General features: G+C 34.2%; 1 protein-coding gene across 3 annotated transcripts in view; it reads left to right on the forward strand.

Moving 5' to 3' along the window:
* LOC117171173 (exportin-2) overlaps positions 1-19,024 on the forward strand; it is a 278,471-nt gene that overhangs the window by 194,964 nt on the left and 64,483 nt on the right. For all 3 annotated transcript variants that reach the window (XM_033358237.1, XM_033358239.1, XM_033358238.1), the window contains 4 exons: positions 8,398-8,596; positions 8,682-8,942; positions 9,066-9,157; positions 9,240-9,543. In XM_033358237.1, coding sequence (XP_033214128.1) covers positions 8,398-8,596; positions 8,682-8,942; positions 9,066-9,157; positions 9,240-9,543 — 856 coding nt within the window. The remainder of the gene's footprint in view (positions 1-8,397; positions 8,597-8,681; positions 8,943-9,065; positions 9,158-9,239; positions 9,544-19,024) is intronic.

Consider the following 19,024-nt stretch of genomic DNA (forward strand, 5'->3'; position numbering starts at 1 on the left):
AATCTGTCTGGATTACTTTTTTTACACAATTGACAGATCAAGAAGCTGTTTAACTCGAAATCATAGCTGCTCGATTCTAAAAATGGTCCAAAAAAGTAACTTTCATTCTAACATTTTTTCCACATTTAGCTTATTTAGCCGTTTCATATTGGATTAGATATTGGTAGGTAAAATTAATAAAAACAGGTAATATTATCATTAATTCTTACGTCAAATTGTCTTCTCTGTCCGAACTTTTCTGCTATTTTTCCCAGCTGACATTTAGTACTTGGATGGTTGTAATTGATTACATAACTGTTCTTTCGGTACTCTGCATTAAATTTATTCTTTATGAATATTAATTTTTCAGTATTATGATTTTTATTTTAAAGTATAAATACAATTTTTTTCTTCTATTTCTAAGAAAACTTAAAAAGATATCTGAAGATTTCAGATATGTTACAAATGAATTCAGAAAATTGTAAAGAATTTTTCTTTATTTTATAAAGTGTTACAAAATCTGAGGAATAATTGATCAGTTTGGCGTTTCAAAACTTTAGAATTTTCAGAAATTTTGAAGAAATTATGAAATATTTGATATATTTTCGGAAAAGTTTCAAGTTTGAGAATATTATTAATCTTTTCAAAAATTATAAAATTAGTTCTTATCTTGTAAACTAACTCGAATTTTTCTAACAAATTGTGAAAAACTTTTAAAATTACAAAAATTGCACCTATACACTTCCGCAAGTATTACAAATTCTGTAGAATTATTTTTAAATCTTTTTGAATTTTCTGTAACAAGTATTTAGTAAAATAAAATTTATTTCAAATTTACAATGAATTTTAAGAAAATATTTGTATTTTCTTTTAACTTTTTAAAATTATTTATAAGTTTTTTCCGAAATGTTAAAAAATGGATGTTTTTGATTTAAAGTTTTGCTTATTTCTCTTCAAATTATAAATAACCTTGAAATATTTTTAAAACGACGACAAATTCTTCATATCTTTAGAAATAATTCAAATTTTTCTTTAAAAAAATCTTAAAAATAAATAAATATCTTCTAAATTTTTTTCGACTTTTTTTGGAAATCTTTTTCATCTTTTGTTAATTTTTTTCGACAATTAATTAGTTAGAATGAAAAATCATTTTAATTATTCTGACTTTTTTCGAAATTTTCAAAATTCTACATTTGATTAAAAATCTTGTTCATTCTCTTCAACTTATAACTAATCTTTAAATTTGTTCAAAACTTTAAAAAATTTAAAATATCTTTTTAAATATTTTGAATTTCTCCTGAAATTACACAAATAATTCAAAAGATACCCTAAAATCTTCCAGATTCTTTTTGAGCCAAGTTTGCCAAATTAAAAAAAAAACGTTAATAAAATTTGTCTAGGACACTGAAGAAAACTCATAATTTTCTTGAAACCTTTCAATCCCCTTGAAAAGCTTCTAAATGTGTTTGCTATCTTCAAAAAAACACCTTTTGTTTAAATTTTATTGTAATATTTCCAAGATTTAAATAAAACATAAAATAGGTTTTGTGTAAAATAGAAGTTGAGAAATATCTTTGTGCCTATTGATCAACAAATAAAAAGTAGGAGAACTTATTTGCATAAAAACTTTCATTTAAAGTAAACAAACTTTTATCTGTCCATGTAAAAGTTTTGTGTTAAAAATAGAATTTAAACAAGTTTCAGTTTGTTTGAATGGAACAAATAACTATCTCAGTGAGTGCTTCAAAATTTCTTCGTCAGTGTAAACTATAGAGGTCTAGAGTTTAGATTTTTAGAATATATCCGGTACCTGCGGACGGCCACACAGCCATCCCAACACTCTCTCCTATTGTGAATGAGGAAAATCCCATCTGGTTATTTTGTCTCGGAATTCCGATACGATACAGATACGAGACAACACTTTTCGATATTTTTCCGATGCGACACCAAAAACCGAGCGATAGAAATCCGAGACTTTGATACTATGAGAAATCTCATTTTTGACATTTATCTGGAAATTCTTTTTGAAAACACCCCTAGTTCTAATTTTAATAATTGTCGATAGTAGGGGTGCCTTAGAAAGGTTTTCAGAAGTGATGCTAATAGTCCGAAATCGAATTAAATTTTTTTTTGCGATTTGATACAATTATAAGTCTCATGTTTGACTTTGATCACGAAATTCTTTTTTAAACCATCCCTAGTCTAATTTGAAAACTTTTAGAAAGTAGAGATTCCTTAGGAAGGTTATCAGAAGTGATGCCAATAGTCAGATATTGAAAAAATTTTCTTTGGGAACTTTGATACTACGAGAATTTATATTTTTGACATTTATCTGGTGATGCTAATAGTCAGAAGTTTAATTATTTTTAATTCGGGGAGGGGGTGGGGGGTTGATACTATGAGAATTCGAATTTTTGACAGTTATCTGGAAATTCTTTTCGAAAACACCCCTCGGTAGAATGTGCAAAATTATCGATATTAGGGGCGCCTTAGAAAGGTTGTCATAAATGATATCAGTGGCCAAAAATTGAATTAATTTTTTTTTGTGGGACTTCGATACTTTGAGAAGTCTCATTTTTTACTTTTATCTGGAAATTCTTTTGGAAACCACCCATAATTCAAATTTGTAAAGTTGTTGAGAATAGTGTCAGAATTGCAATTGAAAACTGTTTTTAAGGCTTTTGTTTTAAAACCATTACAAACTAACATTGATCTAAAAGTTCTTTCAGAAACCACTTCTGGGGAAAATTTTAAAACTTATCGATAATAGGGTCGTCTCAGGAATGTTTCCGGAACTCACATCAGTGGTCTGAAAGGCAACATTGTCGTCCAAACGACAGGGTCGCGGTTGCATAGAGGTATTATAAAAGTCATGAAAACACTTAACACTGTCCCTCGAATACAAGGCGTGTGTATGTTGGTAATTTTTAGTTTTCCCTACACTCAGGGAAGATTCATTGTTTAAACAAGTATGGATAACAATTGAGATTAGATTAGAAAAAAAGAATGTATATATCTGAAGACGTTTAAGTCTGGCAACGAAAATTCTTAGAAATTGAAAATGAGTTTAAGGGCATGTAGCGCTCGGGTGAATTGTAACATACATAACCTCGAAATATACACGCACCTTATTAGCAATATTAAAAATTGTTTGATACAAAAAACACAAAAAAGTGTGTGGAGACGTCCGTTAGCATGTTCGCTATCATTTCCCAGATTTTGAAGGCAAAATATTTCTTATCCTAGGAAAAAAGCCGGGAGAATCTAACACTGAAAAAATCGATACTATTTCCTAAGCGCTATGCAAATTAATCACATTTTGCTAAAATAAAACTTTTTTGAATTATCCTACAAAAAAATGTGTGGGGACGTCCGTTAGCATATTCGCTATCATTTCCCAAATTTTTAAGACAAAATATTTATTATTCTAGAAAAAAAACCGGGGGAATCTAAAACTAGTAAAATCAGAAATTTTCTAAGTATCACATGCCCTTAAAAATAAATAAATTTTCTAAGATTTTGGCTCTTAGGTTTAATTTTTTAAACATATTTAGAAATTATCTAGTTAGCAAATGGAACCTAATGTTATATTTCTGCAGCTGTCAAGATAATTCTGAATGTTAGTTTTTTAGCTTTAATTTTTTAAGCTTTTCTGTTTACCAAACACGCTCTAAGTGTTAAAGGTAAACAATTGGTTTTTTATGATTTTAGTAAAAAAAACCTGCTATTCTAATGTTTCAACGTTAGTTTCATTTAAAATATAAGTTGTACATATTAAGGAGCAGGTTGATAGTTTGGCGCTTCGCTTTGTGGAATTTGCATTCAAGCTGCAATAGGCTGCACTCACTCTTCACACGGGGGCATACGTACACGGAACATTGTTGCTCTGTAGTTGCTAAACAAAGCACCCCAGAACATTCTTGCATTTGACTTTCTGTCTTATTTTCATATTTTATTTTCTATTTGTGGTTTCGGGTTGACACAGAGGTGGTGGAAACCCTACATATATATTGCTATTTTATCAACATTTAGTTCATGAATAAGTCATTAAGGCCATGTGACAAGTGGGTCACGTGACCAGATTCCTACCTTACCGAAACTTTTTTTATTTTCTAACTTATTTCCACACTAAGCGCGACATGGACTTAAAATTTTGGGATAATAAATAAGAAGCACTAGAAAAGGTTGGTCTGGTCCTAAATTTTAATGATTATGAAAGAAGCAAAACAAAATTATTTACAAAAAAAAAACTTTTTATAATTATAAAAATTTAGGACCAGACCCACCTTAATTAGTGCTTCTTATTTATTATCCTAAATTTTTAACTCGATATGGCGCTTCGTGTGAAATTGGGTTAGAAAATAAAAAAATTGTCGGGAATGTAGGAATCTGGTCACGTGACCCACACAACACATGGCCTTCAAAGGATTATTAAAGAAATTTTCGTTTTTTTTCTGATACCAAGTTCCTTTCTCGAAATCTTGGAGAAAGATGTCAGGGCTCAAGTGTGCAATTGAGACTACTGTCCCAAAATCGTAGTGCCAGAAAATTTGTCATCTCTCGTTTTAGACAATTGTCTCTATCTCCCTTGGAGCGTTCGGCAGGGCAGGGTCGCGGCCAACAGAGTGAAAGCGACAAAGATGATAGTAAAGAACTCTTAGGGCCGCATAATATCTGTAGAAATTCTTTGTTCCCGCGAGAGTGGGAAACCTGAGTACCATGTGTTCTAGGTGTGCCGCATGTGTTTAATACGCTCTGCACCTATCGCTGGGGGAAGTTCTTGACATAAAGTGCGATCACGATATACTAAGCTGGTAACGGCACCGTCCTAACAGGCTAAATAAAACCCTCTGTACCTGAGTTAAGTACTGATGATTTGAGAAAAACAAAAGTTTGCTTCATCAACAAGGACTGATCTTCTATATTTTCGTACAAGGTTTTGTGCTTTTTGTTTTAAAGCAGTTGTTGATAGAATTTGTTAACCCTGCCAATAATAACTGAAATTATAAAAAAATGATCAATCAAATTTTAATGAGCTGAATCAATTTCGTGATACAATTTTTAAAAAATATGGAAAAAGTTGTTGAAAATCGGTTAATATTTGCAATAATAAAGAAAGAATTTACGGATCTTGTGAATATATAAGTGGAACCTTTCCAAGTTACACAAGTGCAATAACTTTTAAATTTATCATCTGATTCTTTTCTATCTTTTTTAAAATACTTCTCTCTTAATCTAGCAAATCTAACGAAGCCTATTAAAGTTCAATTTATTAATATTTTATCAAATATTTATTTTTGTTAACCGGCTCTAATTCTCTAACAGTTGATAATCGTGCCAAGCACGCAACCGCGCCCGAACAACAGGCGTCCATTGTCTCTCTTGGCTTACAATATTGTACAAAAATTGAGATTCGTGATCCTGCCGCTTCCCAGAAAGAGCAAAAAAAGTTGCAGAAACGTTGATCTAGACGGAGTAATGCACTTTTCTTACTTCTGGTGATAAAATTCAGACCAATGGTCTCGGTCGCCTGCTCCACCTCTTTGTAAAGGAACGCTCCTTTGCCAATCATCTCGTGTTTCCTGGCCATTTTTAACAGAGGATCTATGCCATTTGCCATGATGTAAGCTGTACTCAGAACAATTCGTTGATAAACATATTGGATATTCAGAAGTCCGCGTCCGCCTTAACGGCGTGAAATATATAATCGCGGAACGGACGAATTGATAACCAAGCTAAATCGCGAGGAAGTAAAGACCTATTCACTATAAATGATGTTGCTATGATGCAAGCTCGTAAACATCAAAGGAATTTGCACATGGCATACCTTGACTACAATCAAACGGTTCCTTCCGTACCGCAATGACTTTCTAAGTCATGCGATGATACTTTCGGCTACAAGAATGAAGTATTTTGATCATCGACAACTAAGGATAACTAGATCAATACGAATTACGACGGGTATATTTCAAGGAGACTCCTTCAGATCACTATGGTTCTGTTTCGCGTTGAATTGACTTATAATATTGTCATTTCATCAGGCACATGAATTATTCCGTGGCCATGATGAAAAACCGGTTTCACCTGAGAAAAAGATTGAAATAAATATAATAACCAAGTAAAAGAAAATTCCAATGATTACACTCAAAATGGAATGAAGAATGGATCAAAGGAATATCCCAAACAAAAAGACTTGATTTATTACAATATTATTACAATATTATAGGTTTTCCCTAGCAACGAATTTGCTTGATTTTTATTGTAATGTTTTCTGTTTTAAGCTTATTGATTTTGCTCTTAACTTCTGATTGGTCCAAAATTAAAGTACTTTGAACAATTTAGCAGTATCGTAACTGGGAAGGGTTCCATTACTCTCAAAAGTAAATTAATTTCGGAACTGGCAACTCGCTGTTAATCCAATTTGAACCAAAAGATGGTAAATTATTATGACCCTCCTGCTAATAAATATGCACTACAAGCTGGGTATCAAAATGAAACAATAAAGTTTTTTGAATAAAATTAGATAAATTATTTTCATACACAGGGCTTTGTAGATGACTATTCTGGGCCCGGATAAAGGGTGTTCTTATTGTAAAGGGTGGTCTTAAAGTTTGAATTAATCAAGGATATATTGGTTTTTGTAAAATGTTTCAATTGGGTATCCATAAGTTTCATAAATTGCCAACGTTGTGTCAAGATATCAGGAACATGTACATAAATAAATAAAAATACGAGCAGAATCAATGCTTAAATTTAGATGCTGTAAAACAAAAAGACTGTCAAGTTAAATAAGTTAAATTGAACCAATGAACATGAATTTGAGTGAGTTATAAAATTATGAACATTTTACGTCACAACCTACTGAAAACCAATATTTGTAGACAAGCGGACGAAAATATTTTTCCACGCATTCAATATAGCTGTTCAACGTCCATGCCAAATTTCAACCCTACGGCATAAATATTCTATAAGTTAGGAGTGGTAAACGACGGATAATTGGACCGGCGGACATCTGACGGTCGTTATAAGGGTTTCCGACATAGTCTATGAAACTCGAATAAAGTCTGAAAATAAATGCCTTCTAACTAAATATTTAAAATCTCATTTCTCCACTCGATATTTTTCTTGTCAAAATATGCAAGAACAATTTATTTACAGTCTGACACTTTAACCCTTCGCCGGGCGTTTCGGAAGGGAGAAGTCGGTGAGCTTAGGAATCTCCTCTAACAAATACTTACAGGCACTGTGTTGAAATACAGCAACGTGCGTCAACATTTGTTGATATCCCGCCTATTTACAATAGGTAAAAGTTTGGTGGATGACGAATTCGTCATAGATGCCCGTTGACGTAACTTTTTGCTATTTGTGAGGCAAGTGATATCATGCATATAGATTTTTTCTGTATTTTTTTCTATATTTATTTATATATTTTTCAATTGTTTTTATATTATTTATATTGCATAAATAAATATTTTCACAATAAAAGGACTATTTTCTTATTAATAATTCAATTTTATCCCAAATTTCTCCTTTGCAAATTACATCATTTTGGGGTGATAAAATAAATATGGTTCTTAAAACCGATGCATATAACAGTAATTGCTTTTGAAAGACTATATTATAAAGAGTTTATCCCAGAAATATTTTTACTGGTAACAATTAACCGCTGAGATATTAATCTTTCAGTAAAATGGTCGGAATTGCATGTGGTTTATTGTTTCAGCTTTTTTATTTGTTAATTCTTCAAACATTTTCAATCTAAAACTATTGGAATGTCAAGAAGAGACATAAAACTTATTTCCTAGATTTTTTTGGAATTTCTTCACACCTTTAAATAGTTTAAATAAAGCTAATGACAACATTGTCATAGATGCCCGACGTTGTGCGTAAAAAATAGATGCCTGACGAAGGTTTAAATAGCTTATACTCCAGAATTGCGAAGACATACCTAGAGATGAGACAAAGATCAGAAGATGACATCGTCTTACGCAGATCAATTTTTAATGAATCACCTATAATAGAAAAAAAACTTTCGTTCGCGGTCTTTTCATTATATAGTATGTTAATAATTGTATACTTGTAAAATAGTAGTATTCGATACAAGTATTTGAATACTACAATGCCCATATAAGTGGAAAGGCACACCACATGCCCAAAGATAAGTCAAAGGGAATTTAAGTCAAACCGAAGGGCTAGTGATTCACCTTCGTACGTTATAGACATTGCCGCCTTTGGCTCGAGTACCGAACTCTAATTTGTTTACATCTGTTTGGAAAGTTTTGTTTTAAAACGTTATCTGCAGGCATCAAGTGGAGGCTTTTCTCACATGGTTCGCAACAGCCTCCTGTTGGTGTCTGCCTATGGTGCGTAAAAGCAGGCTTTTAATGATGGTACTTAAAAAATATTATTGAATTTCAGTAAACGAGTTTCCAGTTTTGAAAGCTGATGCTATAAAGTTCATAATGACATTCAGATCCGTACTACCAAGAGAACACGTTATAGGAGTTTTGCCACTGATTATCCGTCACCTATTAGCCACAAGTACTGTAGTTCATACTTATGCTGCTTGTGCAATTGAGAAGATACTCGCACTTAAAGATCATGAAAACACTCTTCAGTAAGTAAAAAATCATATAATTTATTTTAATTAATTCGTTTCCTAGTAATAACCACGTGATCTTCGTACTTTCTAATTTTAACAGAGTGTATGAAAAAGAAATGGTGCCTTTGGCGGCAGAATTATTGAACAGTCTGTTTGTGGCGGTGGAAATTCCAGGATCAGAAGACAATGAATACATCATGAAGGCGATAATGCGAAGTTTCGCTATTTTACAAGACAATGTGGTACCACATCTTCCAAACTTGCTTCCGAAATTGACTGAAAAACTTGTTACTGTAGCCAAAAATCCTGGACGACCAAACTTCAATCATTACTTATTTGAAACTCTCAGCTTATCTATCAAGTAAGTGAAGTATTTTGAAAGAAAGATAACAGTTTTTTAGTTAGTTTATTTTTCAAATTCGGGAAAAATATGTGTTGTCCTTCAGAAATTGATCTTGTATGTTTATAGATGTATTTTTTATAGAATTGTATGCAGAAGAAGTTCAGAAGCTGTCATATCATTTGAACAAACGCTTTTTCCTACTTTTCAGGGAATTTTACAACAAGATGTTCAAGGTTTGGAAATATAAAAAATAAATAATTTGATGAAGATTTACATACGTATACAATATAAAAACATCTGTAAATTCTGTTTCAGAATTCATACCATACGTTTTTCAAATACTTGCGTTACTTCTTGAACTACGAACTGAATCTAGTATACCTGACACGTACATGGCCCTGTTTCCTTGTCTGTTATCACCGGTATTATTCGAACGACAAGGGAATATACATCCATTGAATAGATTATTGCAAGCATTTATCTCCAAAGGCTCACATCAGATTGTAGCTCAAGATAAAATCAGTGCTCTCTTAGGTGTTTTTCAAAAGTTAGTGGCATCAAAAACACATGATCACGAAGGATTTCTACTAATTCAATGTATAATTGATTATTTTCCACCGTGAGTATATTTAAGTTATTTAATTTACTTTATTATGCACTGTGAAGTTCTTATAGGTGTGGATATATTGAACATTTATTCCAAGCAAAGGTTGTAGACGTAACTTAAATTTTTATTAACTACTGTTTAACCCTTGTTCACCACACTGCTGCTGAGTAACACGCTTGCCACCCTAGGTCCATATGGACCCCAGCGTAGAAAATTGTTGATAAAAACAAAACAACTCGATAGATTTACTTCAAATTTTGTTTATAACTTCTTGAAGTATTAATTAAAAGCACTGTATAGGTTTTACAGAAACTATGCCACTGTGATAAAAAAATAGTATTCTATTATCTATTGTAAAAAACATATTTATTTTGAGAAATGAAATTTGCGAAAGAATAAACTTTGCATTTCCAATCAAAAATCAGTTTATGAGAGCATACACACAATACACTTAAATAGCTACATATGAGTGTAAGAAGAAAAAGAAAGAGAGGAAGCAAGCAGTAGAACGAAAATATGAGCGGGGAAGGTATGAAGAGGGGACAATGCTCCGTTTTATGTAGGTATATTTCGAAGAAATTTTATAATAATAGCGTTTAAAACGTTTACATGTTTAAAAAAAAATCTTTAATAATATAGTTTACAAGATTTATTTTTAATTTTTAAGCCATTATATACTTAAAAAAAAATATTCACTCCAAAAAATCAATTTGAACTTTCTTGCTACACTGGGATCTATATGGCGCTGAGGCAAGTTTGAAAGGCTGTCACAAACAGCCAAAGTTACCTAGAGTAATGCTATTGGTCATAAATGATAGATATGCTGATGAACTCTGAATGACTGTTGCTTAAAACCCGTTGCTGTTGGTTTAAGGTATTCAATTTTCAGGTAGAAAAGGTGCTGGGGTCCATATCTGCTGTCCCAACTAAAAACATGGAAAGTCGCACTTGCCATAAGGGTCAGTCTAGATTTTCACATGGATTACTCACACAGAGTTAACCATATTTTTTTTATAGAACGTGACGTCAGGGAAACTTAACCGCCGGGGATCCGAATCGCCGAGTCAGGTCATTAGCTCACCCTTACTCCCTTCTAACACTTTCCCCCGTCCCCTGGATTTTCTGAAAATATGAGTTTTGAATGAACACAGACTATTCAATGGAAGCGAGACTCACTCTTTTTGCGCTCTATCTTGTTAGAAATACCTGGCTAGATAAGATTATATTCTTGGTTTTCTTCGGCATTCTCGTAGTAATTAAATAATAAAAAACTTATAATTAATTCATCTTGTATTTAGATATTAAGAAGACATTAAGAAGTTTTATAAAGATTTATAATTAATTAAACAATTGAAATGATTTCAAATAATTTAATCACAGTGCAAAGTGTTTAGTTAAAAAAAATTATTCCTATTTTTTCATGTGTCTGCCTTGCAATTGGTTAAAGTTATATCATCTTGTAAATTTCTAAATTCATTGATTAATTCTTTAATTCTGAGCACTGAAAATGATAATATGGCTTTATATTTCTGGAACTGATTCTGAATGTTTGAACTGAACAGTGTACAATAGTTCAAAATTCTAATTGCAGTTCAACTGCATTTAATTTAAAATTATTATGTGAAAACTGTTAATATGTTTGATTTTATACATGTAAATTAGTGAGCATTTGAATACAAACTTTTTGATTTAAAACACTTCGAAACTTCTATTATAAAATTTTAAAATTCAAGAGTTGCATTATGATTATTTTTTTCTGTTAAGATTTTACAATTTCCAATGGAAAAATTGTAGGTCCAGGTAATCAGTTATTTTATTTAAAGCCTGAAGTGTATAAAAACTTTTCAATAAAGATAAGTATTTAGAAATTGCTATATTAAAATGGTATAATAAACCATTTAAAATATTGTGAATTAACCTGGGAAAATTTTGATTTTTCGAAAAATTGAACTTATATTCCAGGGTTTCATCGAAACGTGCCGAACTGTCTAGGGGCTGAAGAGGAGTGTCTACCAAATAAAATCATACTAATAACTTGTAACTAATAATTTCCGTCGTCTATTTCATAAAAATAATTGCTAATGGACAATTTAAATATTTACAATGACTTTTTGAACAATTGTCAATTGATTAAACAAATGTAAACTATTTAAACAATTATTTATTTGAAAAAATGAAAAAAATAATAGTATTTTCTAATTGAAATGCAATTATTTGTCATTGTTTCGAATAGTTAATTTTTCTAGAAACATTATATAATTAATTAAATGACTATTTATTGTTTATTTTCTAAATTTCTAAAAATTAAGCCATAGATGTCCACCTTTTTCAAATTGGTATCATATGCTACTTTTGGTTGAATAATTACATAATTTTGATACATTTCTTCTAATGTTTACCAAATTTCTATTTGTTTAAACAATTTTTTTCTCAAGAAATTATTTTTCGATAACTAAAAAAATTAAATAAAATATAACACATACAATTAATTCAGATTTTAAAAGCATTTTTGTGAAAGTAATTATTTAAACAAATTACATTTGTTTAAATAATTAAAAAGCGGTAAATATATTCTTTATATGCCCTATACAGTCAGAAACATAATTGTATGTGTCCTATTTTATTTTTTTAGTTATCGAAAAAAAACTGCTTGAGAAAATGAATTTTTTTAAAACCAATATAAATTTATAAAACATTAAAAGAAATGTATAAAAAATATGTAATTATACAAAAAAACGTAGCATAGGATACTAATATGAAAAGAATTAGATACTTCTAGCAGAATTTTGAAAATTTTTGAAAATAGACAATAAATAACTATTGAAATAATTATAGAATGTCATTCTATAAATGTACTACTGCAAACAATGACAAATAATAATATTTAAATCAGAAAATAGGATGATTTTTGTACATTTTTTGTGACCTCTGAGTTGAAGTCCGAGCGTCTAACCAACTGATACGCTCATTACATTTTTTGGGAATACATTTTTTTTTATTAAACTTTTACCCGTGTGAACCCTGTTATACATCATAGCCACGGACTAATTCAAGTGACTAATGAGATTAGAATGTTACAAGTTAATTCAATTAATTTAATACGATGCTTGAAACCGCCTACGATGATGCTTTAGGTATACAATTACGAGCGGCCCTACTGAAGGTGTTCTCGCGTTGATTTCGCGGTAGGGCTTGAGCTTTCCTCTCATGACTTTGACGGCTATGTTGGCGGTAACATTGCTACTGACAGGGTTTCCCATGCCAAATAGACTGATAACGAAGAGGAGAGGGATTAAGCAGGACACCGAAACCCAAATAATAATGGAGAACATATTAAAGATATTGAAATGCATGTCGCTTCCCGAGGATCGTCAGGGCGTCCTTGGAACCACAGCTCGGGGGTACAGCATGCGGGACGGTGGCGATGGTGAGCTGCAAGATGGTCAGGTAGATCTCACTAATCAAACAGCTGGCGAGTAAGAACATCTGCGACAAACGGTAAGATACTTTCAGCCAACCATCTCGACAGAAATACCGTGGGAGGGCATCACTGTGGATCTCACAATGAAAGAGGAATTGGTGCATCTCTATTACGAAAGTACAAAGTTTGAAATGTTTTTGGGAATAAGTTATTATTATTACATTTTCTTCAACTTTTACTCGGGTAAACCCGGTTATACAACATAGCCATGGACTAAGTCAAGTGACTAATGATGCTTTCTTTGAGCTACCGTCTGCCACTTCACGGGTTTTTAGCTGCTTACTTTCTGATGATCAAGAAAGTTTCTTGCAATGCAACAGATGTTTAATAAACCGCCTTCTGACTCTTCACTTATTCTTTCTGGCATCACGATGTCAAGTCGATTAATCGGGATGTAATGATCCGTTTGGATAGTAACATCCCAATATGAGATGTAATCTTCGCTTTCTAAAACGGGCATTGGAATGTATCTATAGAAAGGCATCCATTCTTTTAAGAGTCCTATGTTTAGGGCAAGTTATTGATGTACGAGGTGTGTTCAAAAAGTAAGGTGACTTTTCAATTTTCGTGGGCTACGTACATTCAGGTTTAAAATTTTTTGTTTTGTTGTGTTGGTACACTCGTCACGATCATATGTTCACAGTTTTGACTATATAGCTCGTGTTCTTTTTCTGGCAGAGGCGTAAAAGGTTAGAAGGGTTTGGTGTGCTCGGCGATTTTCTTCTTTCGAAAAAAATGGAGCAAAGAGTTTGCATTAAATTTTGTGTGAAAAATGAAATCCAGTGCTCTAAAACTCTTGAAATTTTGACAGTTGCATACGGTGAGTTTACTCTGAGTAAGAAAAATGCGTATAAGTGGTACAAGCTGTTCCAAGAAGGCCGAGAGGATGTCGAATACGAACCTCGCCTTGGATGTCCCAGCACGTCAACAACAGATGAAAACGTTCAAGCAGTGGAAGAAATGGTGTTGAAAAATCGCCGAATTACCATCAGAGAAGTTGCTGAAGATGTTGGCATATCGGTTGACTCATGCTATGCTATCTTTTCGGACGTTTGGGCATGAGACGTGTGTCAGCGAAATTTGTTCCAAAACTGCTTAATTTTGATAAAAAGATCCATCGCGTGACCATCGCTCAGTAGATGTTGAATGAAGTCAATAATGATCCTAATTTTCTCAAAAGGTTTATAACTGGGGACGAATCGTGGGTTATGACAGAGTTATGGCGTCGAAACTAAAGCCCAATCGTCTCATTGGAAGCATCCTGAGTCTCCAAGACCGAAAAAGGCACGTCAAGTTCGGTCAAATGTGAAGGTTTTCTCACTTTATTCTTTGATTACCGTGGCGTACTGCATCAGGAATTCTTACCACAAGGTCGTCCGGTCAATAAGGAGTTTTACCTACAAGTTATGCGCCGTTTGCGAGAGACTATACGCAAAAAAAGTCCGGAACATTGGAAAAACAATTCGTGCCTTTTGCAACACGATAATGCACGTGCTCATTCATCGTTGCTTGGGTAAGATTTTCTGACCAAAAACAGCACCACAGTCATGCCTCAGCCTATATATTCACCGGATTTGGCCCCCAGTGACTTTTTTCTTTTTCCAAAACTGAAGAGACCCATGAAAGGACATCGATTTTCAACGATTGAGGAGATAAAAACTGCATCGCTGAAAGAACTCAAGGCTATACCACAAAATGATTATCAGAAGTGCTTCGATGATTGGAAAAAGCGTTGGCACAAGTGTATTATATCTGAGGGGTGTTACTTTGAAGGGGAAAACATAAATATTGAGGAATAAATGAATATTTTTTGAGAAAACCATAAAGTCACCTTATTTTTTGAACACACCTCGTATAATGCCTGCGACAGCCATCAATAATGTGCTTGATGGATTCGTTGGTATCTCCTAATAATCAGCACCGGTCAACAACGTCTTGATGTATCACGTGTTTGCGATCATTCCTGGTGCTGATCACCTTGTTCTGTATCGCAATGATATCATTGGAACACTGCTTTGTGACATCAATCACTTGCTGCAGTTTCTGGGCTGAACTAGCGTACAGTTTCAGGTCATCCATGTGAAGAAGATGGGTCACTTAATGACCATCCTCATTATCATGAATTCTGAATTCATGAGACATGTTGTTTAGTATTTTGCTCAATGGACTCAACGCTAAACAGAACCATAGTGTGCTGAAAGAGTCTCCTTGAAATATACCCGTCGTAAAGCATATTGATCTAGTTATCCTTGGTTGTCCATTATAAAAATACGTGATTCTTGTACCTCAAAGACTCATCCCATGACTTAGAAAGTCAATAATGCGTGGGCAGATTTTGTAAGGTGTTAAGACTACAAGCAATTAGTCATGCGGCATAGATGGAAACGCTTGCTTGTAATTAGTGCGTGTCATCTGTAAGTTCCTTCGATGCTTAATAACTTGAGTCATGGCAACATCGTCTATAGTGACTAGATCTTTACAGCCTCGAGTTTTTACAATATTCTTTTTGTTCTTCTGTAAGGATGTCATTCTCATTGCAATGAGAATATACCTATTCTGCAATGATGGCTGTAAAACATTTATTACTTGTTAGAAGACAGACTATCGGTTGAAAGTCAGATTGATTTTGAGCGTCTGGTATTTTTGGTAACATACGTAGTACCCTGGAGCATAAAGCCTGGTATCAGATCTTGGTGTTCAATGATCTTCTAAAAACACCTTGCCAACGCAAGATGCACACTCGTCAGGTACTTGTACCAGAAGTTGTGCATCATGTCCGGACCTGGAGCTTTCCAATTACTGGCCCTTTTCAAGATCGCTGAAACATCTAAAGCTGTGATGTTTGTCAGTTGCATTTCAGGGCTATTGCTTGTCCTTGCTTCCTCCAGTTTGAACCACGCAGTGTCCAAACTGCATCTGTTCATTTTTCCCCAAACACGCGACCAGTAGTTAGTTATATCTTACAATTTAGGGAATTTGGTGTCTTACTAGTTATTTGGTTTTACTCTTAGTTTACGATAGAACCTTCTTTCATCTGTATGAAAGTTTCGGTTTTGTTTCCTTCGTGCACTACTTTTCTCGTACTGACGCAGTCTGGCAGTAAGAACATCAAGTCCCTATCGTTCGGAGTCTATAATCTCATCCAATACTGCTGGTGTTAATGACTCGATGTGCCAAGGGTGGACGATTTTAGTAACATGGCTTATCAGCTTTCTGGTTCTATTTCCTTTCTTATATTGAGTGCAGCCTGATCTTTCATGATGCATCTCGATCCCTTTCTGGAACAAAAACTGCATTTTCAGGCCTAGTTTTCCGGCCCAACGTTCTAACGGCTGCCACAGCTGCAAAGTATACAAGAGTTTGCACCTCTGACGCAGTTTGTGCTGCGTTTAAATACGTAGGTAAAACCTTGCTGTCGAGATGTGCTATTAGTGCACGCAGATCATTTGTGATGTTCATTTTTGGCAGAGAATGCCTTAGTGTTGGTTCTACATATCTGAACTTATTATCTTAATGTTGTCATAGGCTTAAAATGGTTACTGCCAACATATCAAAGGCATTTTTGGTTAGAGTTGGATTTTATTTTGATCATTTTAACACGGGGTTGTCCCGGTATATATCACCAGTCATGGACGCATTTATGTAATTCAATCAAGTGATCTGATGAGAGCAGTGTACCCCATGGGCACATATTGGACAGCCTGGTTTTTACCCCATCATTGACGGACTAAGTTGCAGCCAAGTACACGATGGGGGGACCTATAGCTTAAGGTGGGTTCTGAACCACCAGAACCTCGGTAAAGGTACATAGAAAAATTTCGAGAGGTACCGGCTCCGGGATGGAACCCCGGACCTCTGAGGTAAAGTCCAAGTGTCTAAGTTAACTGGACCACCGAAGCTCATAATTATTATATTTATTAATTATTTGTTTTATTTATTATTAATAACATAATTAATTATGTCTATTAATTATTATTATGTATTATTATATAATAATAATTATTATTATTATTACAACATTAAGCCATTTCCCTTTCGGGGTAGACGTGACTCACTTGGTGGGGAAGGGAGTAATGTTAGGAAGGGATATAAAATTTTTAGATTTGTCCAGAATTCTCGTGTTATTTAAATAACACGTTCGTTCCGCAACACGGCTCCGACCCAGGTTGCTGATCAATCTCTCTAGCCATCACCCCAAGTGAAGATCCTCACAAAGTCATTATTTAAGGTTCCCCACTAGGATCCATTACTGTCCAAGGTCTGTTGTTTTTTGTTTCAGGCGTCATTAACTCTACTGGGATTGTTTTTATTAATTATTTGGCGCTATACTTTTATGTCCTGGCATACTTTCCAGCTTCTTTTACGTCCATGCATTTTTTTTATGCAGGCTCTCGTATTTCTGTGGATTCTTATGTCTCTTCTAACTAGGGTCTCATTCACACATTCTAACCATTTTTTCCGCGATCTGCCTCTGGGCCTGCTGCCATTTACTTTACCTTGATACACTTGTTTCGTTAGTCGTTCATTTGTCATTCTCTCAACATGTGATTTGCTTAACGCCAGCTACACAATCAGAAAAGGATGCGCTAAAGTGTAGTTAGCGCCATAGGGCGGTAAAACATACTTATAAAACAATTACCACTACCTTTTTTCAAACAGTCATCATAAATATTAATAACTTTAAGCAATTACGAGGAAAGTAAGTGATAGACGTACCTTCGTAACTTTCGACAACGTGGATCAAAAGTAACGTTTCAGACTGATTCCTGTAAGAAGAACTTCCATACTCTACTTTGATTGAGGTTACCGTTGGCAGATATTTAGTTGACGTTCACCTCGCCAGCATGTGTCACTTACTAATTTAGAATTTTCAGCTACGGCGTTATTTCACTTATTGTGATCCTTGTTCTATGAGAAATGATTGGTCAATATCCATCCCCGTCATGATGTGTGATGTGTCATGAAAAAAGTGAGCATTAAGATAACACTCTAGCATACTGTTCAGATAACGACAGTTAAACAACTACCGCATGATTCTACTGGGGGAAACTTATCTAAAAATGACACCGGCTCCCAGTAGAATCAGTGATAGATTCGCACCTCCGAGAGCACCGAGAGCACCTTCTCATTAGTAGGGATGTCTTGGAGAATGATGGCAGGCCTCAAGCGTGCAACGGAGTCGACTGCCCGAAAATCGTAGTTCTCAAAAATTTTCCACTTCTTGTTTTGGACAATTTACTCTATCTCCCTCGCAGCGTTCGGCAGGGCAGGGTCGCGGCCAACGTCCTAAGAGCGACAAAGATGATAATAAATCACTCTTAGGGCGGCATTATGTATGTACAGATATGTATTTTCTGCGTAGGTGTGACTCATATACTATGTGTTCTAGGAACTCAGCGTGTGTATGACACGCTTTGCACCTATCGCTAGAAACTTCTTTACATAAAATGCAGTGGGGGTATACTAAAGTGGAAATTACACCATCCTCGCACGTGAAAATAAAACCCCTCTATACCTGAATTAAGCTCTGATGATTTGAGAAAAGCAAAAGTTTTCCCTTTTGACAAGGGTCGTTCTACATTTCTGTACAAGTTTCCGTGCATTTTCTTGTCAAGTAGCTTGGCGGAATTTTTGAACCTTTGCTTTCATTACTTCAGCTTTTAGAAAAGAAGCATCTAGATGAAGTAATGCACTTTCCTCACTGACGATGTTAAAACTAAGACCAAAGGTCTCGGCCGTCTGCTCCGCGCCTTTGTAAAGGAACGCTCCTTTGCCAATCATCTCGTGGTTTCTGACCATTTTTAAGCTAGGATCTGCTATTTGCATCGATGTAAGCTGTACTTTAAACCATTCGGTTAGGAAGGCGCTGGAGATTCAGAAGTCCACGTCCGCCTTGACTGCGTGAGATTTATAATAGCGGAACAGACGATTTGATATGCAAGCTCTTATGCATATGCATGATCTTAAGTGTGGCGCTGTCAAGGGCCTTAAGCTCGTTCTTAGTCAATTGAA

The sequence above is a fragment of the Belonocnema kinseyi genome, chromosome 4 (genome assembly GCF_010883055.1).
Source record: "Belonocnema kinseyi isolate 2016_QV_RU_SX_M_011 chromosome 4, B_treatae_v1, whole genome shotgun sequence".
NCBI classification, from domain to species: Eukaryota; Metazoa; Arthropoda; class Insecta; order Hymenoptera; family Cynipidae; genus Belonocnema; species Belonocnema kinseyi.